Source organism: Diabrotica virgifera, chromosome 4, assembly GCF_917563875.1.
Source record: "Diabrotica virgifera virgifera chromosome 4, PGI_DIABVI_V3a".
In the NCBI taxonomy this organism is placed as follows: domain Eukaryota; kingdom Metazoa; phylum Arthropoda; class Insecta; order Coleoptera; family Chrysomelidae; genus Diabrotica; species Diabrotica virgifera.
This window is the reverse complement of record NC_065446.1, coordinates 205,866,297-205,893,530: the sequence shown is the minus strand read 5'-3', so window position 1 is coordinate 205,893,530 and position 27,234 is coordinate 205,866,297. Positions and strand designations below refer to the sequence as shown.

Sequence of the window (27,234 nt, the reverse complement as noted above, 5' to 3'; positions counted from 1 at the left end):
CAGTAGCATTATCCTATAAAGGAGCTCTTCACCCTTTGCCACTTCATAACAGCCAGATCAGTACCGTTGATTCTGTAAAATTTCTTGGTATTTTTTTAGACAGCAACCTCAAATGGTCACTTCATATAGTGCATATTCGCATATTCGTTAAGCAAGAAACTCGCCTCAGCTTGCTATGCAATACGATCTGTCTCAAGGGAACTCAATTTAGCATCTTCTAAAATAACATATTTTTCGTTGTTCGAGTCTCATCTTCGACATGGTCTTCCTTTTTGGGGTTCCAGTACAGCTGCTTAATTTGATGTCATTTTTAGATTGCAAAAAAGAGCAATAAGATATTTGTTTGGCCTCAGAAGATCTACACATTGCAGAAGTTACTTCAGAGATCACGAAATTTTAACACTTCCATCTTTATATATTCTAGAAACGGTTTGTTTAATTCGTAAACACCTTCATGTCTTTCCATCAAGGCCCAATCATCTTGACTCCACCAGAAATTCAATCTTTGATATTTATTTACCGATTCCATCCACTGAGTTAGTAAAGAAATCTATATTATATTCCGCAAAGAAACTGTACAATCATCTTCCGTTACAACTTAAATCTGCAACATCTTTCCCTAAGTTCCGAAAAATGACAAAAGCCTATCTATCCAAAAGACCATATTATTCAATAGAATAATTTCTTAATGAATAACTAAGAAAATTGGGTTCCATGCGCAGTAGCATAAACTTGTCAGTTCCTTATGTTGTACCTATTTTATTTTATTTGTTGTATGTTCAATTTGCAATTTATATATATTTTGCAATAAATTGTTTTTGTCTTGGCTTTTATATCTTATACTGTACATTATTGACGATTTATCTAATTTTAGTAAATTGTAGTTGTTATTTGTTATTTATATTATGTTTTTCTTTTGACTGTATGTAAGCTTTGTCCATAAAATTGTAAAAATTTTCAGTGACAATAAAGCATATTTCTATTCTATTCTATTCTATACATATTCCATTCAGAGGACTTTTCCTTACAGTACGTCGCGTCGCCTCTAAATACTTGGCAGATAATAGTACATTGTACAACAAGAGAGGAAAAAGACATATTTCTCACGAGCGCAGAAGTTTGTTGGCACGAGCCGAGTGCCGCAAATCAAGCGAGAGAGAAATAGGTCATTTTCTCTAGTGTTGTACACTGTACTTTTTCTATGGATGCGTTTTTGTCAAAAGTTAAAACTTCAAAATTAAATAATTTAGGTGCTTTTAGGTATATTATATGCCTAAATTGAAATAAAATACATATATACACATAGGTATTTAATATTGTTAATAATTATATACTTTATTTATTTAACATTATAATTCACAGTTGAACATTCTTATAAAAGGTAATTTTTGATAAGTCTTGACAAGTGTCAACACATTTTGTTTGACAAAAATAATTGCGATTGTATTGTGCATGTTACCATGGAAATGGCGATCATATGTATGTAAACCGGAGGTGAGAAAAAATATTTCTCACTGCAATTGCCGACTTTTCTCACTGCCTGAGAAATTGTTCGTTTTGAATGTATGTAAGTAGTGAGAGAAGTTGCAAATTGTTTAGCATCCATAGAAAAATGCATTTACTATTATGATGGTTTGGCAGGTACCAATTTTTTATAAATAAATAAAAATATTTTAATTTTTACTAGGCTAATATCAGTTTTCTCTAACAAATAAATAACTTCTTGAGATCATTTTCAAGCTATAACTGCGAAATTGATTATTTGTTTATGACAACAAATTGTAATTTTTTTATAATAATATTTTTATGTTATTTTTAATTTATCATAAATAAACACCATGATGTTTTTTAGAGTCACGTTTCAGAAATTTTTATTCAATACTATATTTAGCTAAGATATTATAAATTAAAAATGTGATAATTCTTTTTAAAACATTATCTACGATAATCAATCTAAAACGGTATTCCCGACAAAACTAATTTGAATGGAGAATAATGCATTTTGTTGTCATTAAACTACTTGTCCGCCAGCGCGGCGCCACTTAGTAAAGATCGAATTGTAAATCGCACTCCCTACTTCAAATCAATTTCAAGTAGGGAGTCACGTGGGTCTGACGGAAGCAGTGTAGAAAAGTAAGTGATACGACTATTTCAAATTGCAGTGTGCTTCAACTGATAAAACGGCCTTAAGACCTAGTACTCATTAGTCGAAGTATGATTTCGTGCGTTTTAGATTGCAAGCTATCCAGCTTTTTCAGGTTTTTCTAATGGGTAATGGTTAGTCAAGAATTTCTGGCACCAATGCATTTCTAGCCTTTTCTACATGATTACAACAGAAACTATGTCGTTGTCACGAAATGTACATTTATTTGTGGCCTATTATTTCCCCTGGTAGATCAAGATCATTGCATGAAACTTGTAAATATAACTTCAATTACTTTTATGGCTTTCCCATGTACAGCTTTATGTAGAACGCTATCACCTTTATCATTGCAATCGTTAATATTTAATTTTTCAGTCTTTAACAAATAGGTGAAAGCTTCAACGGAGTTGTTAAAAGCTGCGACATGGAGTGGTGTATCGCCATGTATGTCAATCACAGTTGGACTCATATTACACTCATCGATTAGGTATTTAAGAACTTTCATAGAGTTTTCACACGCAGCACTGTGTAAAACAGTTTCACCCTTTTGGTTACATGTCTTAATATCCAATGTTGTGCATTCTAATAAATATGTAAAACTTTCAAATGAATCGTAAAAAGCTGCTTCGTGAAGAGGAGTATTGCCATCTTCATCTAAACTATTAATTTGGTCCGGATAATTATTGACAAAGAAGGCTAAAGCTTGAACAGAATTTTTTTGACAAGCTGTATGCAAAGCAGATTGTTTCATTTTATTTGTAGTATTAAATAAATCTTTATAATCAGGATCTGAGTGTAGATATTCAATTATTTTTGTGGCATTTCCGAATGCAGCCAAGTGAAGCACGGTATTACCTCTATTGTTGCAATCATTAACATTAATTTCCTCGGATTGAAGAAGATATTTGAATGCTTCTAATGTGTCGTCATGCACAGCCGAATAATGAAGAGGAGTATTACCAGTTATATCAACTACCTTTAGGCTTAGTTTATAGTCATCTATAAGAAACTTAAGCACATTCATAGAGTTCCCCAAAGCAGCTCTGTGTAAAACAGTTTCACCTCTTTGGTTACATATTTTAACATCCAATTTTGTACATTGTAATAAATATTTAAAGCTCTCTAATGAATCGTAGAAAGCTGCTTCGTGAAAAGGAGTATAGCCATCTTCATCTACACTATTAATTAGGTGTGGATAATTGTCGACTATGAACGATAACGCATCTACAGAATTTCCTTTACAAGCTGCATGCAAGGCAGTTTGTTTAATTTTGTTTTTAATATTAAATAAACGTGCGTAAGCAGGATCTGAGTGTAGGTATTCAATTATTTCTGTTGAATTTCGGTATGCAGCGCAGTGAAGAACGGTATCACCCATATTGTTGCAATCATTAACATTAATTTTCTCGGATTGAAGCAAATATTTGAATGCTTCTAGTGAGTCATTGTAAGCCGCAGTGTTGAGAGGCGTATTACCATATTCATTAACTAACTTTGGGCTTAGTTTATAGTCATCTATAAGAAACTTAAGCACTTTCATAGAGTTTTCACCAGCAGCTAAGTGTAAAACAGTGTGACTTTCTGTGTTACGTATATTAATATCCAATTTTGTGCATTGTAATAATTGTTTAACACTTTCTAATGAATCGTAGAAAGCTGCTTCGTGAAGAGGAGTATTACCATATTCATCTACACTATTAATGAGGCACGGATAACGGTCATCTATAAGAAACTTAAGCACTTTCATAGAGTTTTGACCAGCAGCTAAGTGTAAAACAGTGCGACTTTCTTTGTTACGTATATTAATATCCAATTTTGTGCATTGTAATAATTGTTTAAAACTTTCTAATGAATCGTAGAAAGCTGCTTCGTGAAGAGGAGTATTACCATCTTCATCTACACTATTAATGAGGCACGGATAACGGTTGACTAAGAAGGTTAAAGCATCTATAGAATTACCTATACAAGCTGTATGCAAGGCAGTGTCTTTCATTTTATTTGTAATATTAAATAAATGTGCATATGCAGGTTGTGAGTGTAAGTATTCAATTACTTTTGTTGCATTTCCGAATGCAGCTTTGTGAAGCACGGTATCGCCTACATTGTTGCCGTCATTAACATCTATTTTCTCAGACTGAAGCAGAAACTTCAATGCTTCTAACGAGTCACTATAAGCCGCATCATGAAGAGGTGTATTACCCAATTCATCAACTAATTTTGGGCTTAGTTTATAGACATCTATCAGAAACTTAAGCACATTCATAGAATTTGCATATGCAGCCTTATGAACTACCGACTCATCACGTTCGTTGCATTGATTAACGTCAAGTTTGGCCTGTACTAACAAGTACTTAAAAGCTTCTAATGCATCGTTTGAAGATGCTGAATGCAAAGGTGTATTTCCGTATTTGTCAGTAACATCACAAGCTAATTTACAAGTGAAAATTAAATATGTTAAAGCATCTGTAGCATCTCCCCTCGCTGCACTATGGATGATTGTATCACCGTCGTTATTTTGTTGTTCAAAGAGATGTTTGTATTCATCTTTTGAATAAAGATACTTGATTATTTTTACAGCATTTCCACCTGCTGCGCTGTATAGAACAGAATTACCATTGTTGTTGCAGTCGTTAACGTCCAATTGCGCAGTCTCTAATAAAAATGTAAACGCTTCCAATGAATTATAGGATCCTGCTTCATGAAGAGGTGTATTTCCGTATTTGTCAACTAGTTTCGGATTTAGTTTATATTTATTAATTAGATAAATTAATATATCGACAGCATTTCCTGAAGCAGCTCTGTGTATGACACTTGCTCCGTCGTTGTCTACAGCACTTAAATTCAAATATTTATTTTTCAGTAATAAACTTTCAGTCTGTTGATCCAAATCATTTAATATTTTTACTGTTGTTGGTGGTTTATAAGAAGAAACAAGTGAAGAATTATTCACACAAAGTAACTCGCTTTGTTCGAAATATTCAAGTATACCAAGAGAGTCAAACTGGCAAGCATAATGAAGCGGTGTATATCCATATTTATCAACAGCCGTATATTCCAGTTTATATTTTTCTATGAGTGTTTTAAGTAAAGTAGGAAAACCTGCTTGTGTAGCCCAATGAACAGATGTATCTTCATCTTTATCTTTAACGCTTAAATCCAATCCACAATCTGTTAAATAATCAATCAAATCTAGAATAACATCATATTCTACCTTACACCGAATTCCTCTTTGTTGATCCCTGCATATAAGTTTTAAGTACTCATCAAAAAACGTTATTGTTTTAAAATTGTCGCGATATTTCATTTTCTCAAAGATCATATTAAAATATATTTTGTATTTGTCTGAGTCCCAGCACATCATTATAATGTAATGAAATATGGTCATTCCATTTTCATCAACGCAGTTTATTTCAGCACCATTTTCAACTAAGTACTTCACAAGATGTGGATAGTGAGCAGATAGGTGCAATGCTGTTTCACCAGAAGTACCCCTATGATTAATAACCTTGGAAAAACCATCGTATTCGTGAAATACAAATTTGACAATATTAAAATAGCCTTGAAATACTAAAAGTGATATACTTTCTACCCATCTTTGTTCACTAAGTACTCGACCAAACTCTTTACTAATCTTATTGTAACCTCTATCTGATATTTTGGTGATGAGAATTTCTTCAAAGAATCCAGATACACCAGCATACTGTGTATTAAGGAAAAGTTTGTTAAGAAGAGCTAAAAGTATAGAGTCGCTAATACGTTTATGACTGAGACAATTCCAAATGTATTCGGCGGCGAAGTATTCTTCGAAACTTTTGTGAATAAATTTAAATTCTCCGTTTTTTTCTTCGAATATTCCAATAGAAAGCATCGACGGATTTATAGAGGGAGATATATCAGTATTGAAAAGTTCTTGTAATTCGCGTGGAAGGCTCTTACTAGCAGCAAACTTCCTTGTTTTCGTTAAGTAAGTATCAAAAGCATCTGTCACAATACTGTTTATAACACAACGGTCCCATTTTTGTTGTTGAACAAAACTTTTTTTCTTCTCTTCTAAAAAAAGCTTATAAAACTCATACACACTTAACGATTTAGAAAATATTTTTGATATATGTTCTAGATGATCTTCGTTGTTTAGTAATATATCGATTAATAATCTTAACGCAAATGGAGTTGAACAAAATTTTTTAATTCCCGGTGCTTGTGCTTTTAAATCGAAAAACACTTTTTTTGTTTTCTGTACGCTAGTTGCATTTTTAAATGTAACGTATTTTTCAAAGAACATCTCTTGATCTTGTTCATTAAACGGCTCTACCACAATTGTTTCCACGTCAGGCTTATTTCGAATTTTTTTTAAGATAAAGTCGTAGTTCCTGCAGGCCATTATTACTAATAAAATGTTCAGATTCTCTGAAATTGGGCAATTTTTAATCAAATCTTGCACTTCATGAATGTACTCTGAATTATTTTCGTCTATTCCATCGATTACGATAATCTTCTCAATAGATTTTAAAGCCTGTATTTCGAAATGACCTCTAGTATCTTCACTGTAGCTTAACAATCCTAAAAGACTGGGATTCAAACTTTTATTTTGTAGATACTCTGCTGCTTTTGATAATTCTATATTTATTATCCATGTCAGTCGGGAACATTTCTGATCATTCAACTTTCTCGATAATATTATATTTTCTAAAAGAGTTGTTTTGCCAGCTCCTAGAGGGCCTGTAAGTACAGCTACTTTTTTATTAATCGTATTTAGTTCATTGAGTAAGAATTCTTCAGAAAACAAATTCTGGAAATCAATACTCAGAAGTCGAGGCACATAGTATTTTTCTGATGTTGTTGAAGGTATTGAATATTTTCCTAAAGATAAAGATTCCTTTTTAATTAATTGCAATACAAATAATTCGTCAGTTAGATATTCTATCTTGCAAATTGTTACTAAATCATCTAATACAATCTGCTGGCCTTGGAATTCTAAAACTGTCGGATTTCTCAAGTCTGGGGCATCATTGGATAACTTATTTTTAATAGATTCTACTAGTTCTTTGTACGATTCTCTGTTTAAATCACATGATTCTCCTGCAGATTTAAACAAGGAAGAAATATAAGACTTATCCATGATATCTATCGACTTACAACCATCCATTAAATTTGCCACCTTAAAATTATTTAACAGATGTTTTAATGTTACAGCTTCACCTTGAAATTCAATAATCGTGTTATATACTATTTCTTTTGTATTTTCATCGAATAGATTCAAGCGGATTTGATCGTTTTCAACATTAGTATCTTGAAATCCGAAATTTTCTGCAACAATGATAACCTTCTTTTGTTTATTAGTGTCTAATATTCTCGATATTTTGATATATATTTCTTTACTTTGATTCTCGTCCATTTCCAGAAAAGAAACAACTAAATATTTAACGTTTTTTATTTTAAAACATTCCACAGTATTTTCAATCGTTTTGTAATCACTCTGTATAGCTAGAAATAGTACTTCTTTGAAGAACATTTCATCGGGTTTGTCTTGTTTCTTATAAATCAGGTTTATACTGTTAACTATTTTAGTTAAGTATAAATCCAAATTGTGTTCAACTTTGATTAAATTAATGGCAAGTAAAAACTGATAGGGATTTAAAAAAGAGATTTCGTAGTTTAAAAACTGTTGAATACATCTATCATTTTCCTCTCTATACCAAATAAATCTCATATAATTTTTCGTCATATAAACGGAATGTTTAGAGCCCAAATTTCGCCAGTAGTGAACATGATTTATTATATACAAATTTTTTAACGAAGGGTTTTTTTTCTCCATGCTCATAATGAGGTAAGAAATTTGTTTATCAATTTGTTCTATACTAACTTTGATGACTATAAATTTGGACATAAACTCTTCAATATCATTATGATTTAGAGAAATGGTCTTCCACGTAACTTTGTCTTTATCGACATCGCTTATATTTTCTTGATAAGTTTTAACTTCGTCAAATTTTTTGCGATGTTCTTCTCTAATACTACCCATTTCTACTTGATTTCCAAATATTTTGTTTACTATATTATTTTCAGATATTCTTTTAGGGTTAAATGTACTATCTGGTAAATTGGCATTGGTGCATAATACTATAGCATTCGTCTTAAGACCTTTAAACTTCCATTTTATATCATTATATGATAGAATATATTTGTAAATACTAAAATTATCAGATTTTGGATTAGTTGACCAGAAGTGCTGATCAGAGACTTGTTTGTTTTCCTTAAATTTTGCCTGTAGTAATAAGCACTGATCATTAATTTTAAATACCAAATCGTCAAATTTGCCAGCCTCTATGTATTCGTTTGCCAAGCTCCAGTTGTCAAAATGTTTGAATGCAGCTACTGCAAATAGGCAGTGGAGTTTCCATTCATAGTCAGTACCTAGATTTGCGACTGGGCCTTTAGGATATTCTCCCACCGCTTTTTGTGTTTGCATCTTTCGAGTCTGCTTGTCCTGAAATATATAAAAGTATAAATGAAACATAAAGTTTTACAAGGAGTACAAAAATGTAATAAAAGGAAAAGTTAAAAATGTACGAAAAATTTTTTTTTGGTATTTTCAAATACGTAGTTTCTGTTAGCTTAATTTTGGGTTCGAATTATAATTTAAAAACATTTATGATTTAAATTTATGGCACCAAATATATATAGTTCATTTCAAGGATTTTGTCCGAAGAGTGAAATCCTACAAGAGGCACATTTACAGTTACATTTCTGGCAGATACATGCGGAGTTGAATTTTAAAAGCGGACATATTATATGTTTCTGTTCTGCATCTGGTTGCTTTTGGTGAGAACACGGCCTAACAAGTGGAGATTTTATCGCTAAGGCTGAGTTCTCACTAAAAGCAATTGGCGACCGCAACGAAATTGCAATGAGACTGCAACTTCAGTTCAGTTGCTCTTGTGTACTTACTGAAATAAATTGTTTTGAAGTCTTTTGTTTCGGTAGTCGTGAACAAAATGTCATCCTCGTCAGATGAAAATATAGCAGCTGCATACTTGCTAGTGACAAAGCTTGAGAAAACACTAAAAACTTTGGGTTAACCCTTCTTATACGATAAATTTGGGACATCGTTCTTATTTAGTGGCACATGGATTGAATAGTGGTCTATGGAGATGAATCATGGACATTAAATTGAAATGCAATAAATCGACTTACCGTGTTTGAAATGTAAACATTTGGAAGGGTGCTAAGGATTTCATGGTTAGATAAAGTCACGAATATAGAAAATGTTAAGGAGAATAGGCTTCTTCTTCTTCTTCCTTCTTGTATGTAGGCTTTAAAGCCTGTTTCTTCTTTAATATTAGCCTCCTAAATTGTTTAAGTTATCGCACCATTTTTTTTCTTGGTCTGCTTCGTATATTTGGTGATATACGTCGATACTTGTACGGTCGATACTTATATGGTCGATACATATACGGAATCGAGTATTCGGTCGACAGTTTTCTAAGCTTTTTAACTCAAATGAATGTTCATACTTTTGGGCCACTCTATTTCCTCCATTTATTAAATTTTCGTAGTCGGTTAAATTCAAACGCACCTCCTTTTCTTTTCCTTCTCCACAGATAAATTCTCTTTCTTTTCCCTCAGATTCCTTAAATATGTTTATCGTGCACGCTGCATCCTGGTTTTCACATACCTCTTCTTCACATACCACTGTTTTAATTGTACTCTTTTCGTTTTCTTTTGTTAATCTTATTTCTTTTTCTTCCTTTGGGATCATATCTTCTTTTGAGGAATCCGAGGTTTCATTTTCTTTGGTTAATCTCATTTTTTCTTCTTATTCTGGGCTCATCTCTTCTTTTGAGGAATTCTAGGTTTCATTTTCTTTGGTTAATCTCGTTTTTTCTTCTTCTTCTGGGCTCAACTCTTCTTTTGAGGAATCCCAGGTTTCATTTTCTTTTATCTTCTTCTGCCACCTTCTCCCCTTTCTTCTTTGTCCTTGTTTCGTTGCCAAATTCATCTCCACTTTCGTGGAATCGTCCATTTTCCTTTCTCATGTTCCTTGTCCTTTTCCAAATTTTCCGGTTCTTCTTCTTTTTCCTCTGTGAGTTTCGTCTTGTTATTTTTGAAATCAATTACTACGTATTTTTCTGTCAATTCGTCAACTCCTACGATCATGTCATGCGACATGTTTGGCATGATCACACATTGTAGTGCATAAAATTTCTTACCCAATCGTACCTTTATTCCTATGCCTTCATTTATCGTTGCCAATGTCCGTTTATTTGCACCCACTAAGTTCACCCTAGGTATTTTGTAAATTAAATTTGTTAAATAAACTTCGTCTATTAATTTTCTGTTGACTAGCGTTATTTCCGAGCCAGTGCCTATCATAATTTTAATTGGTTTCTCGTTGATAAAACCATCCACAAATTTTAAATTTATTCCATTTCTTTTATCATTGTTTCCTGCCAGTTTTATAAATTCCTTCGGGTGACAAAAAATTCCTGTTTGGTTCTTTGTTTCTAGTGAGCGCCTTCGTGAAAAGACGCCTGTTGCTCCTCGTTGCTTCTATTTTCATCGTAGTGTCTCTCTTCTTCATACTCTTCTATCTGGGTATTGTTTACCTCTCTTCTATTTCCTCTTGGTCTGTCCGATCTGTATCGATTTTCCCGATACTCCTGTTCATTTTGTCTGCTATTATTTCTGTTTTCTTGATGTGTGCGGATGGTGTTTCTATTCTGGATTTCTCGATTTCTGTCCTCATTCCATTGCTGATTTCTTGGTTCATAATTTCCTCTTCCGTTGTCTCTATTTTTGTTTTCCCTCCTGGGATTAAAATCTCGTCTTATATAGTCCCTCCTAAAATTTTGTCTTCTATCTCAATATATTCCTGTGTTTCTCGGGGCCTGTAATCTTATTGCGATCTTCTTGACTTTCTTTATCGCAAAAGCGATTCTCTTATGTATAGGAATTGGCACAAACTATCTATGTCTTTGTAATTTTGCAAAGTAATATTGTCTTCTAGCGTTTCTTCGAAATGTCTTGCAATCAGTTCGACTAATTGTTCTGACGAATAATTATATTGTAAATGTTTTGCATTATTATATATTTTTAATGCGTATGTTTTTTCTGAGATACCCATCCTATCATTGTATTTCCCATTTTGCAATTCTTTGTTGATTTCCAATTGTTGGATTTTTCCCCAGAAATAATTCAAAAATTTCTGTTCAAACTGTTGCCAACTGTCAAATTCTTCCTCTTTGCTGTCAAACCATAGACCAGCCTCATATTTAAGATGGTTTCTGATCGTTTCTTTAGCTGTTTCAAAATTTCCAATGTATTGTAGGGGAGAGTTGGATAAAACGGGATAGTCGGATAAAACGGGTTACCCAACCTAGAGACAAAACTAGTGCTGCTATCAATAGGACAACGACGAAAACTTGTTCTCAGTCGTCATTTTAACATTTTCAGTTCGTTTTACCTCGATGCCATTATTTAATGAAAAGTTGTTGTGTTTAGAATTGTTTGACTCTATTTTTTTCGTACTTTGTACTTTTAAGTGCGTTGTTTTCTACATTATATTGTCTACATATCTAAACATATAATTCCGGTGACTATTACATTTAATTAAGCACTCATTAACGAATATTCTCATGTGTATTCTATCTAATTTTACTTTCACGTTTAGGCAGGAACCAGTTTTGTTTTGAAAAATGTCTTGAGTTGGACAAAACGGGACACTTATAAGTTGGATAAAATGGGATACAGTTTTTTATGTCCCGTTTTATCCACCTATTTATTTTTTGGCCTATTAATTTGTTAAATAGCGATAAAGCGTGTTTTCATACTGCAGAAAAGATTATCATATTTTTATGTGACTTTTGTTCTGCTATACGTACCTAGTCCCAAATAAAAGGTCTTATTTCCCATTTTGCAATACAACATAAAAAGGCCAATTTTTAAGTTTCTGACCACTGAAGATATTGTTTTTTCAAAGGTAAATTTTGCTTTGCAGTATTATATCTACTTAAATATATTTTTTAGATAATTATATGTAAAAAATCAAATATTGTGATCCTATCCCGTTTTATCCAACCGTGGTATGCTAAAACGGGATGTGCAGAACTTTATTAAATATTTTTTTTACTATTTTCCAGTCACTAAAAATAGCTAAAAATATGTTTCTTGTGTGCTTCAATAAATGTTATACCTATAAAAAATAATAATATGATAATTTCTTTAACATTTTTTCCTTAATAAAAATAAACAATAATGGTATACCGTTTTGTCCAACTCTCCCCTACTTTCTTTTTTAGGTTATTTATGAATGGCACTGGGTGTAATTTTCTTACGTCCCCGCCAAACCGTATTTTCACGTCATCTGTACTATGGATAAACATTTCTCTTCTTTCTCCGAAATTTTGTTGAGTTTTGATTTCCGCAATTTGTCTTTCGTTTTCTTTGATTTTTTTTCCACTTCTTCCATGTCTTCTTGAATAGCGTTTTCCAACTTGGTTTCCAAATTCTCTAGTTCCTTTCTCTGGCAATTCTTTATCTCCTTCATTTTTATTTTTATTTCTTTACCATTTCTTTTTTTTACCATTTCCTTCTTGATACTCTCTATATTTCTGTTGTTTTCTTCTATTGCTTGTTTTGTTTCCTCCTGATTTTCTTGCATTGTCCTTTTGGTTTCTTTTTGGTTTTCTTCCATTACTTGTTTTGTTTCACGTTGATTTTCTTTCATTTTTTGTTATGTTTCCTCCATGGCTCGTTTTGTTTCATCAATTTTTTGTGACTGTATATGCATACGTTGTAATATTTTCTCTACTCCTGATAATTCCTGTTTTTCTGTTTCCATGATGGTTATTTCTAAAATGTCTTCTTGTTCTAAATGCTCTTGTTCCAAATGTTCTTATTGTTTTTTGTTTTCTTTGCTTTTGTTTCTTGTGGCATACATTTCTTTTCAAGAAATACTATCCCCGCCAACTAGGAAACTTTAAAACACCCTATATGTTGCAGATACGAAAAAATCTCTCTCACCCAATGTAATAAATTGTCAAATATTTCAAAAAAATTATCAAGTGCAAGTATCAAACAAATAAAATAAATTATGAGAACTTGTACCTAAAGGAAATTCATATGTCGTAATTCAAATATATCAATTTTGACCACTCGATAAATAAATTTTCAATCACCTGTTTTTGCCTTGTCTTTCCTTTCAAAGTTTAACCAGAAATACTTTTCAATGCCTCTCAAGTTGGGTGCCATTTTATTATGCTCTGAATGTTCTCTCTGTTATAAGACTGATCAGCATCTCATTAATTCGATTAATTAATTGATTATTTTAATTGCTACTCACGAAAACACAAGCAAATTTAATAAAACTTTCCAATAAAAAATACTCTCAGGGCTAATTGATTTTAATATATTACCTTGAGTTTGTGGCTTCTAGTATTTCTCGTTGCTTACTTTATCCAGGACAAAACAGGGAAAATAGATATACTCAAAATCATATAAATTGTATAACTATTATTTATTTATGTATTATACCATAAATATAAGATTCAAAATGTATGCTAAACTTTATTCTGTTGTAAAAATTTCTTATCTAATAAAAACAACTTTAATTCTACTATCTCCTTTTTTTGAACCAAAATTCATTCAAATGATTCGGTAGACTGTTATTATATAAAAAAAAACAAAATTTAATTTTCACTTTTTAAATAGATTACTTATATCTTCTATGAATTTATGAATGAATAAATTATGCTGTAAAACTGTTTAGTTGACAAAAAACAAATATGGTATGTAATATAAAACAACTCTCTCTTTTCACAAATAATCTGATTAACCTTTTCTATCTTCTTTACTTCTTCTCATGGATTTGTTGTCCTCTGTTCTCCCACATGCTCCTCTGATGCTGCTGCTGTCCTTCTCCTTCAAACTGTTTCACAAACAAAAACAGCACTCGCTCGAATTCTCTCCTCAATTAAATCTCTGACTCGATACAAACAATATCAATCTTTATAATTCCAAGATTTATTCTCTCAGCTCGATATCTCGTGCAAGTTAATATAACAGGCTACTCGTTCCAGACAGAAACTGGGATCTATTCGGACACAAGGAGTTTGTACTTCTCGAATTGATCACGATTTCGTCTCAAACACGAATCTGCTTCCACGGCCACCAAATTAACCACTTTACATTTGCCTCCGATCTTAATTACACAGTAAATTATTTTTCTCTCCTCAATCTGAGACTCACCACTATATTCCCCTTCCATCGGTCTCCTCTCCAATCACAACCATTCTCCACCCATCATATCCCTACTTTTTTTTCTTAAGAACAGTTAGTATTGTATACAAATTTTATGTCTTGTCAATATCCAGGAGATATTAAAATTAAATTTTACTTACATTCTAGAAAGACCCTCTATTCTAAACTAAATAAAATTGTTTACCATCGTTTTTTTCTAGGAAACCATTTAGAATCATGGTCTATTGTTTCACTCCAATGCGGCACATTAACTTTCTAAAACGACCGTATTTTAGTTCATCGTTTTGAAATGTATAAATCCGTTCGTAGAAACTTTACCACTAAACTTTTAGTCTTCCACGAAACATTGCTTACGGCTAAATTATTTTATTTACAAATTTTGGTCATATACAGGGACAGGGCGATGAAAATTTACGATCTCGTGGTCTTTGACATAAAATTAATTCTCTAAATTCTCCCCATAAGAATTATATAACAGTATATAGCCTTAAATACCTTTATTTTCGTATGTTTCGGTACTTCTTTCTGGTTAATAATTGTTTTTCCTATTGCGTGGTACAGTCTATTCACTTTAGCAATTCTTTTTATTTTATTTTATTTTTATTTTATTTTATTTCTCAGGTCCCTGTTTACCTGTTTCTTCAATAGAAATTCTCTATTGATAGTTCTTCCCAGAAAACATCTTTTCGTTCTGCTCTTTCGTCTTCGTTCGGCCCATACGCCACTATTATACTTTTGATTTGATCATGGCATTTCAATTCACCATTACCATTATGGTAGGGGAGCCCAAGCGGGGATTTTTGCAGTCACTCGAGCGCGTCAGATTATCATATGGGGAGAAACCTGGTACCCTGCAGATGTACCTCTACCATATATTGGCTCTTCACACAGGGGAGTTCGTTAAGGGGGGCCCGAAAAAAATTTGTCCTTAAAAAAACACGAAATTGTCATATTAAGATAAGGCAAGTCCAGTACATGCAAAAGAGTGTGTATTTAAAAAATCTGACGATTGGAGCCGGGCGTAAGGAAATGGGTGAGTCCCAAAGTTTCACAAGAAAAAGCGAATATTTCGCGAAATCAATGACAGATCGAAAAACTAAAACATAGGTGCTCAATATTTTTTAAAAATCTATCGAATGATACCAAACACGACTTCCCACCGAGAGGGGTGGGGGTAAATTTAATAATTTAAATACGAATCCCGCGATATTTCGCGAAATGAACATCAGATCAAAAAACTGTAAAATACACTTATTCAATACTTTTGAAAAATCTATCGAATGGCACCAAACACGACCCCCATGGAGGTGGGGTGGAGGGTTACTTTAAAATCTTAAATAGGAGCCCCCATTTTTTATTGGAGATTTGGATTCCTTACGTAAAAATAAGTAACTTTTATTCAAAACATTTTTTTGAATTATGGATAGATGACGTTACAATCGGAAAAAACCATTGTTGGAAATGGAAAATTAAATTAAAAAATGGCAAGCGCTCACTAAAATGGAAAACTTTACTTAACTTTTTTTGGTTTTAGGACCTACTCTTCACAACCTAATAGGTCCCCATAACGCTCAAGTGACTGCACATTTAGCATACTTTGCTCCCCTACTATTATTCTGTCGGATATGGCCTCCCACTTTTTTACAAAATTTTTATTTCTGGAATGTATTATGCATCCTACTCCTGATGCAGTCTTTCAATTGTGTCAACCCCACTGTATAATAGCAAATGTCCATTTTATAGCTCTATTTCTCCTTTACCTTTCCTCTTAGTTTCTGTTAATGCAAGAAAATCTAAATTTGCTTTTTCAAATTTCATTTCTAGTTCATTCTCTTTGTTATTCAAAGTTTTGATGTTCCAAGTTCCTAGTTTAATAGCTTTTTTCACTTTTGTTTTGTTCTTCTCTCTATTGTTTTCCTTGTTATTAGTTATCCTCTTTGTTTGCTCTTTCGTAGTACTGGATGTTCCATGTCCTTGCTTGGTCGTCATCAACGTCTCTCCGTCCGATTTGCTAATCAGTTTTTTGGATGGATTGTTCTTGGGTATTTGCTTCTTATCTCAGGAGACCTTTCCGTTTTTCCCATCTCAGGAGACCTTTCGCTGTATGTTCTTCCTCCTTTTGACCTTGCATTATGTTCCTTATCGCCATCTATTACGAGTTGTTGCTCCTCTTGTTCATAAGCTAAGCTCTCTGCTGTATAAATTTCATCATTTATGTACAATTTGTTATATACTATATTTGCCTTATATCCTTTTTCTCTCGCTTCTTTCATCTGTTTTCGTAATATTCCTCTCTGAATCTGAATCTCTTTGGGGTAGTCTTCATCTATGAATATGTTAGTTCCCTTTAATTTATGAGTTGCCTTGATTATTTCTCTTTTTTATTCCAATCTGTTAGCTCTATTAACATCGGTCTTGTTTTATTTGCCATTTTCTTTCCAATTCTTCTAATTTCACTTATATAATTTTTTTCATCAAGTTCGATATCCAGTTTTTCTATACCTTTCCGGCTTTCCTTTTTCATAATGGATGTATCCTCATTTTCTGTTTCCCCAAACCAGAAGATTACTATTTTCTTTTTTCTTATTTCTCTTTCTAGGTCAATTATTCTGCCTTCTTGCATTTTCAGTTCTTTCTTTAGTTTTCTATTTTCTTCTTTGATTACCAGGTATTCTTTCTTAAAGTTTTCTATTTATGACTGTAGGCCATCCATTTTGTTTTCCATCCTGATGTCTCTGCCTTCCACGCTTTCCAATTTTTTCATTATTTCCTCCATCATTTTCTCCATTTTCCTTGTTTATTCACGGACTTATTTATAAACCGGCGAATATAGTGTTCATCCGAATCCTCGTACCACAATAAGAACCTTCGCCCAGGTCAACCCTTCAGAGGCCCAGTTCTTCTCAGTACCCAGTTCTTCTCAAAGTTAAATAAAATGTAACACCGAAAGTTATTTTGTAACTCTTCGAGGATAGGTTTGTCCACCTCTATATTGTCCTATATACAATAACAAAACCGTGGTATTATAAAAATTACTTTTTTATAAAAGTGTAAATTTTGGAATGTTAGCATTTAGTCCTGTCGCCAGGGGGGTACAACGGCCTCCTTTATTCAGATGGACTTACCCAAGTTTTTTGACACGTAGAATACGAATTTTTTGGGTAACAGTTGATCCGGATGTCGATAAGATTGTTATTGACCAAGAACTTGAGGAATTACATAACCGCGATCTCTCGCAAAACAAAACATTTTTTGGTATTTTTTGGGTCATTCTAAGCAAAACATGTTTCTACAATTTTTTTCATAGGATGGCTAGTTTTCGAGATAACCGCGGTTGAACTTTCAAAAAATCGAAAAATTGCAATTTTTGAACCCGAATAACTTTTGATTAAAAAATAAAATAGCCAGTCTGCTTACCGCATTTGAAAGTTTAAGTCAAATTATATCGGTTTTAATTATTTGCATTGCTAAAAAATTATTTTTTTATTGTTTAACAAAGCTATAAACACATAGTGTTTCCCGTGCCTTTACATGCATTTTAACGCATGCTACGTAGAAATAGCCTCGATTGCACTAGTACCTATTCTACCTACTCGTTAGATTTTAAATGAGAAATCATAGAAAACATCAATCACGCACTAGGTGTTTGTAGCTTTGTTTAACAATAACACAATATATTTTTAGCAATGCAAATAATCAAAACCGATATAATTTGACTTGAACTTTCAAAGGCGCTAAACAGAATTGCTATGTTATTTTTTAATCAAAAGTTATTCGGGTTTAAAAATTGCAGTTTTTCGATTTTTTTAAAGTTCAACCGCGTTTATCTCGAAAACTGAGCATCCTACGGGAAAACTTGTTAGAACATTTTTTACTTAGAATGACCCAAAAAATACAAAAAAAATGTTTTGTTTTGTGAGAAACCTCTGTTATGTAATTCCTCAAGTTCTTGGTCAATAACAATCTTATCGACATCCGGATCAACTGTTACCCAAAAAATTCGTATTCTACGGGTCAAAATACATGAAAAAAACTTGGGTAAGTCCATCTGAATAAAGGAGGCCGCTGTACCCCCCCTGGCGACAGGACTAATTATTTTAGACTATGTGAAATCTAAATAATGCAATGACATTTCGATCCAACCTGTATGTCAAAAATATATATCTCAATGGTCTAGCTAGTGGATAAGATACTGTGCTGTTACCCAGGAGGCTCGGGTTCAATTTCTGGTATCGGAAATACTTTTTTATTTTTAAAATTGACATTTTGATTTGAAAAATAGTTATTTTTATTAGACTCTTTATATTGTGTCCTATAAATAATAAATACGTGGTATCATAAAAAGTTCTTTATTTTTAATTGTAATTATTGTATATGAAGCTGTTTCTTTAATTTTTCTGTATATGTTAAAGCTGTCATGTTGTTTATCTAATCTTTCTATCTCTGCACATTTTTCTGAGAGCCACAATTCCTTCGCTTCGCAATGACAATGATAGAAAAAATCTTTGTAAAACTTCCAACATATATTTAAATTCAAAATTTGTTTAAGAAGGATTCAAAGAATTTTTTCAAAACAAAAACATAATCAAAATATGCAACTCAGGCTACCTTGAGTACCACTACCGCTGCGTCCATGATACTACGACAACCAGGTTGTCGTAGTATCAGCGCTGCGTCTGAACCGCACAATCTGGCAGCTTTCATAAGAATGCTTGGGTCGTCGATGCATTCAATTCTGTCTAAATCCTGACCCACTACTTTGTGCCGTGTAATTTGGGTTGCCTATATGAATTTGAATCGGCGAAATGGGCATATAAATAATAAAGTTTTGCTGTATTAACCATGTATTAACCCGTTTAAAAATTGACATTGTATGTAAGGTATGAATGAATCAAATATGTAGTACTTTTTTGTAGATGCATTTAAAAATGAAACTGAAAAGTTATTACTATAAAGAGTGATATGTACCTATACTGTGGCTTGACTAAAATAAAACAACGAAGAGATATAAAAAAAAATCACAAATATTAAATTTGGGAAAGTTTTTGGGTAATTTTTTTCTTAATCATCCTTTTTTTGTACCGGGTGTCCCAATAAGAATGGCTCTCGGCCATATCTCAGGAACCGTTTATAGTACAGCTTTGAGAAAAAAATATTTATAACAAAAGTTGCCTCGAGAAAAGCCTTGAAATTATGTTCATAATTGTAGGTCCACCGCTAGAGGGCGTAATTGAATATCAAAAATTAAAAAATCAAAATTTTACAAAATTTACCTAATGAAAGGACACTGGAAATCCAATCATTGTATTCTTCGTAAAATTCTGCGCATATTTGATTTCACAAGTTTAAGTCTGCCTTTGCAAATAAAAGGTGGGGGTGAGTGGGAACCTTCTTATGAAAAAATAGCTGTAAGTTCGGTTCTGCTAAATCGAATTTTGCATGCTTGGTCTTGTTGAAATCAGCTCTTTTTCGACAATGTAGGTGTCTTATTTTCGAAATAGACTAATAAGTAATATGCAAGCTAGGAGGCGTTATTTAATTATTTTCAGAAATCTAGTTTTCTTTGGAAAATATTAAATGCAAGTATGCATCTTTAATCCTGTATTACAAAATTAGACCAAATTAGTAACATAATACCGAAAACCGCATTTCGATACCTTTTTTCTTTCTCGAGATATCTTAAGAAACGTGTAAATTTTAAACAACTGTTAATGTCACCGGTAAACGAAGTTAAGAGAAAGTAGTGTGCTGTGGAAAAAACAAAGAAACATTTTCCAGATGTAAACGTATTTAACTAATTAAAACAACAATAAGACAAACAACACTATAAAATATAACAAAAAAATAAAAGCAACTACTTACTTAGTGACGACCTAAATGTTCAAATTATTGCCTATTATTTTCGATGTAAGCATTTACTCTTTCAAGAGTAGATTGAACAGCAGTGTCAATTTCTGCTTTCGAAATGCTTTGAATGGCGTTTCGTATTCTCCAGATTCTAGATCATGTTTTCTCGAGTAGTGAAAAACAAGGTCTTTAATCCGTCCCCATAAATAAAAGTCTAAAACAGTTAAATTTGTTGCGATTCAATCTACTCTTGAAAGAGTAAATGCTTACATCGAAAATGATGGGCAACAATTTGAACATTTAGGCAGTCACTAAGACTAAGTAAATAGTTGCTTTTATTTCTTTGTTATATTTTATAGTTGTTTGTCTTATTGTTGTTTTAATTAATTATATACGCTTATATCTGGAAAATGCTTATTTGTTTTTTCCATAGCACACTACTTTTTCTTAACCTCGTTTACCGGTGACAGTAACAGTTATGCTTATCATTTACATATTACTTAATATATCGGAATAGAAAAAAGGTATCGACATGCGGTTTTCGGTATTATGTTGCTAATTTGACCTAATTTTGTAATACAGGATTAAAAATGTATACTTGTATTCAATATTTTCCAAAGAAAATTAGATTTATGAAAATAATTAAATAACGCCTCCTAGCTTGCATATTACTTATTATTAAGCTTTTTCGCAAATAAGACACTTCCATTGACGAAAAAGAGCCGATTTCAACAAGACCAAGTATGCAAAATTCGATTTAGAAGAACCGGACTTACAGGCATTTTTCATAAGAAGGTTCCCACTCACCCCCACCTATTATTTGCAGAGGTAGACTTAAACTTGTAAAATCAAATATGCGCAGAATTTTATGAAAAATACGATCATTGGATTTACAGTGCCTCTCCTTGGGTAAATTTTGTAACAATTTGATTTTTTAATTTTTGATATTCAATTACGCCCCCTAGCGGTGGACCTACAATTATGAAAATAATTTCCAGGCCTCTCCTGAGGCAACTTTTGTCATAAATATTTTTTCTCAAAGCTCTACTGTAACGGTTCCTGAGATATGGCCGACAGCCATTCTTATTGGGACACCCGGTACATTTTATATTTTTAACTTGTTATTAGAGCTGATAGGCAGTATTTCAAAACTTAAATAATTTTTGTAAGTATGTATTTAAAACTTTGGACTTTAGAGTAAGTATTTAAATGCCACGTATTTAAATACTCTATAATTATAAATAAGTACTTGGTATTTAAATGCTCTAATAAAGGCTAAAGTATTTAAATACCTACAAATAAGTATTTAAATTTGGAATATGGCGGATTAGCTCCGATACCAAGTTAAAAATATGAAATATGTACAAAAAGCGTGAAAAGATAAAAATTTACCCAAAAACTTGGGTACATTTTTAGTATTTATTTAAATACGTTTCAACATCGGTATTTGTATTTATGATAGTCAGTGGCGTGCTGGCCATATAAATGAATCGGTGCAATCACCGAGAGGCCGCGGCCTCTTGAGGCCGGTCAAATAGGTTTTCACAAAAATTTTTAGATGTAACAAAAAAATATTTTTTTAATTTCTAATCGGCTGTTAATTTTGCTAATAATATTAATAAAACATTTAAAAAATCATTTTTTTTTAATTGTGAAATACAGTTTAAGTAAATGAGTAAGACTCTATAGTCTATATACATAAATAGATTGCTAGAGATAATATTATTTATTTTCATACATACAAGTATATTTATGGTTTTCCAATTTCCTTTAAACATGCATGTACTCTGCAGAATTAAAAAATGGAAAAACGTCTTGCTCATTTTTGACCGAATTATTGAAAGTATCTAAAAACGATTTGATCAAGACAAATCAAATCGTTTTATGATGATATAAGCACTCTACATCCTAGAAATTTTGATACAATAAAAAAATGGTATGCCTTTGATGGCATTTAAATTATTTACTGAAAAATTAAGAAAGTTTTATCCTACCATATCTGCGACTGCAATAAGAGAAGAACTCATGGATTTTGCTGATAAATGGATTGTATTTAAAATAGGATTTTGCAAAATATTGAGATTATAGAAGATGGAGTTAATGATGAATATGTTCAGCCTACAGAAAATATGAAGGATGATATTATTAATCCAAGTGATAGTGAACATGAAGTAACAAATGACAATGTTGATATCGTGAAAACCTCACCTCCGTGTGGTACTAAAAAGTGTAAAGATTGTATGTATAGCTTGCTGTTACGCTGTTTTGCATAAATAAAACTTATATCAGTGTGCTTATCCAAATTTAAATAGTATAGTATAAAGCATTTATTAACTCTTTCAGTGACACAAGTATCTTGCGAAAAAAGCTTTTCAACATTGAAACACATAAAAAATCGTTTAAGAAGTACTTTAACACAAGATCACTTTTATGCTAATGGCTATAGAAAGAGAAGCTTTGTATGAGCTTACAAATGATGAAATAATCGACGAATTTGCTCAATCTATTTTAATGCGGAAATTATTGATCGAGAGTTAAGTAATTATTTTATAAAATAATTGCAAAATAATATTTAGATTATTGCGTTGAATTAACATTTTAAATATTGTTAAATTCAAGTATTTGCACTGTACTTGTATTTGTACTCTCTTGTATAATTGATTTACTAAAATGCAACTTAATACATAATTGAAAAATTCTCAATTTTATTTTACTTGTACCTTAATCACATCAAATTCATATTATATTTATTTAGGAAATTATGGTTTCTGCCTTACTGCATACAATATTGTCATACATGTCAATTATTATTTGTAAGATTTATTATTCTTACATGAAAAAATATAGCAAATTAAGAAAAAAATCATTGAATTCAAAGTTTTATGTTTGATTCAAAAATACTTTATATTTTTGTTTTTTTTAATGCCGAATAAAACGTAATGATAATAGAAGGTAAAATGAGGATGGGAGGCCGCTTTTCTATAAAATCACCGGGCCGCTTGAAAAGTTCCAGCACGCCACTGATGATAGTTTCCCAAATTTACTAAAATTTGTGATTTTGTATATCTAATTGTTTTATTTAAGTCAAGTATAGCCACAGTTATATGGGCCATTCCACGAACATACGCCTGTTTTGGATTACTTCGACAACGAATATTTTACTGTGCAACATAAGAAGTACGAAAGTAAATGGCGCTAATAATTATTCCAATAAGAAACAATGTAATTTGCAATTTACTTTCGTTCTTCTTATTTTGCACAGTAAAATATTCGTTGTCGAAGTAATCCAAAACAGGCGTATGTTCGTGGAATATGGTATAGGTACCTACAGATCACTCTTTATAGTAATAACTTTTCAGTTTCATTTTTAAATACATCTACAAAAAAGGTACTACATATTTGATTCATTCATGCCTTACAATGTGAATTTTTAAAGTGATTAATACAGCAAACCTTTATTATTTATATGCCCATTTCTCCAATTCAAGTTCATATAGGCAACCCAAATTACACGGCACAAAGTAGTGGGTCAGGATTTAGAATCAAGTGATGCATTCCGGTAAAACCGTCTCCAGCAAACCGATGTCCGGCAGATGCGGCAGGAACGCATAGTGTGACAAATCCTACTTTACCTACAAGACCCACCACGGTGTTCAAGAGGAAATCTAAATAAATGTTGATCGAACCCCCTATTTTTTTTGCTTTTATGCTTGCATTATCCCTTGTAGATCAAAAATACGTCAAAATTAAAATCGGCTATGGGGCACTTTTTTGCGCATGCGTAAAAGAATATTTTTTCTATTTATTTTTCTGTTTTTTTATTTTTCTTTATCTGTATAATCGGATTTTCATGTATTTTAAAAGTGTGAGTATGTATATGATATGTATACACAATCACACATATACACACAGACATACACATACACACACAAATATACCGGGTGTTGAATAGTCAAACGGGCCATAGGAACCAATGCGGAATTCTAAACTGTTGAATTCGTGCTTCCCTAATTCCTTTAAATCGAAAGTCATGAGAAACTTTTTGTAAAGGACTAAATCTGTATTAAAAACGTATGTTAAAATTGTTCTACGAATTAAACACATTTCAAAATGGTGCAAAAATGTAGTATAATTGCCAGAGTATTATTAGTCCAATCGACCTCTAAAAGTCAGATTTGACTTCTAAAAATCTTATGAACAAACTAACTTCATTTGCTACAAAATGCAAAAACTACCAAAGCTGAACATATTTTATCTTTAAAATGCATTTGGATTTTTATCAAAAGGATGCTCTGATCAAAAGATATTGAATTTTTACCGTCTAGTTGATACAAATTCTATTTAAAAAAATGAGTTCGCGAGCGTAACTGACATTTAAAATCGCCGGTCGCTTCAAGCGTTGTTTCTGAAAGAACGGTCCAGTCTGCACAAAAAATGCTAACAAATATTTTTGTTCAATATCTGAGCTGCATTTTGTTTAAATCATTTTTTTATATGGTGTAAACATATTCTTGGTAATATGAAGTTTTCGATTTCCCCCTCTACGACGGGTGGTTTTAGGGGGAAGCCCGGGGGTAGGACTGGCAATCTTTTTTGGGGTACCAACGTTGACATTTTTAGCAAAATTCAGCTAGTTCGTATGGTTTTTAGAGGTCAAATCTGCCTTTTAGAGGTCGATTGGACTAATAATTCTCTGGCAATTGCTTTATATTTTTGCAAAATTTTGAAATGTGTTTAATTCGTAGAACAATTTTAACATTTGTTTTTAATACAGATTTCAAGTCCTCTACAAATAGTTTCTCATGACATTTGATTTAAAATAATTAGGGAAGCAGAAATTCAAGAGTTTAGAATTCCCCATTGTTTCCTATGGCCGTTTGACTTTTCAACACCCAGTATATTTGTGTGTGTATGTGTATGTCTGTGTGTATATGTGTGAGTATGTATACATATCATATACATACTCACACATATTAAACTATATGAAAATCCGATTATACAGATAAAGAAAAATTTAAAAAAACAGGAAAATAAATAGATAATATCTTCTTTTAGGCATGCGCAAAAAAGTGCCACGTAGCCGATTTTAATTTTGACGTATTTTTGATCTACAAGGGATAATGCAAACATAAAAGCAAAAAAATAGGGGGTTCGATCAACTTTTATTTATATTTTCTCTTGAACACCGTGCCCCAGTTACCTGCAAAAAAGTTAGCCAACATTCGCGTAACTCAGAGGGGTATGATGGAGCGTCAGATGTTGGGTGTCTCCCTTGAGAACCGAATCCCAAACAAACACATACGTCGCGCGTCGTAGAACAAAAACAATAGACGCTGTCGAAAGAATCGCGTCGCTAAAGTGGAATTAGACAGGATGCGTCGCGCGTCGCCAGATTATCAGACATCCGATAGACAAAACGTATTATCGAGTAGAGGCCACAAGAGTCACTACGGAGCAGGGGACGTCCACCAACCAGATGGTCCTATGATCTGCAGAGTGCTGTAAGTAACTAGATGCAAACCGCACAAGGCAGAGACAAGAGACAGATGAAAACAGGTGAGATAGAGCTATGTCCAGCAGTGGACGCGTACGGGTTGATGATGATGATAATATTCTATACTCTCTCAGGAAGTAATACCGGCAGTAGGCAATTGGTAATTCACCAATGGTGTGGATGCGGGTTTTACCTGTTAAAAGCCGTACGTTTCTATGCGAATAGCAATGCGAGAGTGGGGCAAAAGCGACTGCCAACATTGCGCGGTCGCCATGCACGACTACAGATTTTACTTCCAATTTTTCGGAGAGTGGTTCTACTGTCCCTCTTTATACTGTGCCATTGCGTTGCAATAGGCTTGCGGTCACCAGTTGCTTTTGATGAGAACACGGTCTGAATGAATGCCAAGATGTTATTGATAAATTCGTACTCGAAATAAGAAGCGAAAGCAGAAATAGGCTGGAGAAATTTTGTCAAGAGTTTAAAATTATAGCGACAGATAATATATATTCTTTCAATTACATACTAGCATGTAGACTCTCAACATGGAAATCCGCTGTCGATAAAAAAAGATTATTATCATAAATCAGATAGATTACCTGCTTATCAACAAGAGATGCAGTAATTTCATCAAATCGCTTAAAAATAAAAATAATAACAATAGGTAATTTAGTTGATATAAACGAAAGAGAATATCTGACATTAAATACAAACTAGACATGTGAAAGGAATGCCTAGTCGCTATCACTACCTATCTTGAGCGCCCTCTTCCTCCAAATTTCGTCACTAAAATACCTTCCTGATAGTTTCACTTCAGGACAATCTTGGTATTTCTCTTGTAAGTCTTTCTGGTGGGATCAGCCTAAATACTGTACTGAGCCATCTACTTTATTGCATCTGTAGAAGGTGTCCAAACCACCTAAGACCTAAACTATTTATCTCTATTCTATCAATTAACATGTCTGTGGGTCTGTGGTACTTAATCTATATATAATGGCCCCGTTGATAATTCTATCGGGCCTTGACATTCTGGCGTTTTTTTCCAAGATAATCCATCTCTACAAGCTCCAATTTTCTCTTTCCTCCAGTGTTTAAAGTCCACACTTCACTTCCATACATCATGACAGACTCCGCAAATACTTTTCCAATTATAATGTTTCTTTTCTCCATTATATATTGACGCCACCCTACTCCAATCACCTTCTTTTCATTGTGTATTCGTTGTATAATTTCCTCTTGTACTAGCCCATCATTGTCCAAAGCGCCCCTAGATAATTAAATGATTTTACCTGTGTTATTTCAACATATTGTGTTTCTTGCACACTTTGTTGAGTCCCTATTCTTTATATGCTCCGTATAGTATTCTTGGCACAAATTTGATATCATAGGAGTACTGTGTACTTGGGACAATAAATTCGGTTGGGCAGAGGAAACCTGACCTCCCACGTCGCATAGGATTAACTTGGGCAGAGTCTTGTAAATTAAAATATAC

General features: G+C 32.7%; 1 protein-coding gene across 4 annotated transcripts in view; it reads right to left on the bottom strand.

The window, feature by feature from the left end:
- Positions 1-1,334: 1,334 nt before the first annotated feature.
- Positions 1,335-27,234, bottom strand: part of LOC126884080 (uncharacterized) — a 112,979-nt gene continuing 87,079 nt past the window's right edge. For 3 of the 4 annotated variants that reach the window (XM_050649862.1, XM_050649864.1, XM_050649863.1), the window contains exon 3: positions 1,335-8,630. In XM_050649862.1, coding sequence (XP_050505819.1) covers positions 2,403-8,630 — 6,228 coding nt within the window. In that variant the 3' untranslated portion in view covers positions 1,335-2,402. The remainder of the gene's footprint in view (positions 8,631-27,234) is intronic. The other variant, XM_050649861.1, reaches the window with a different exon arrangement.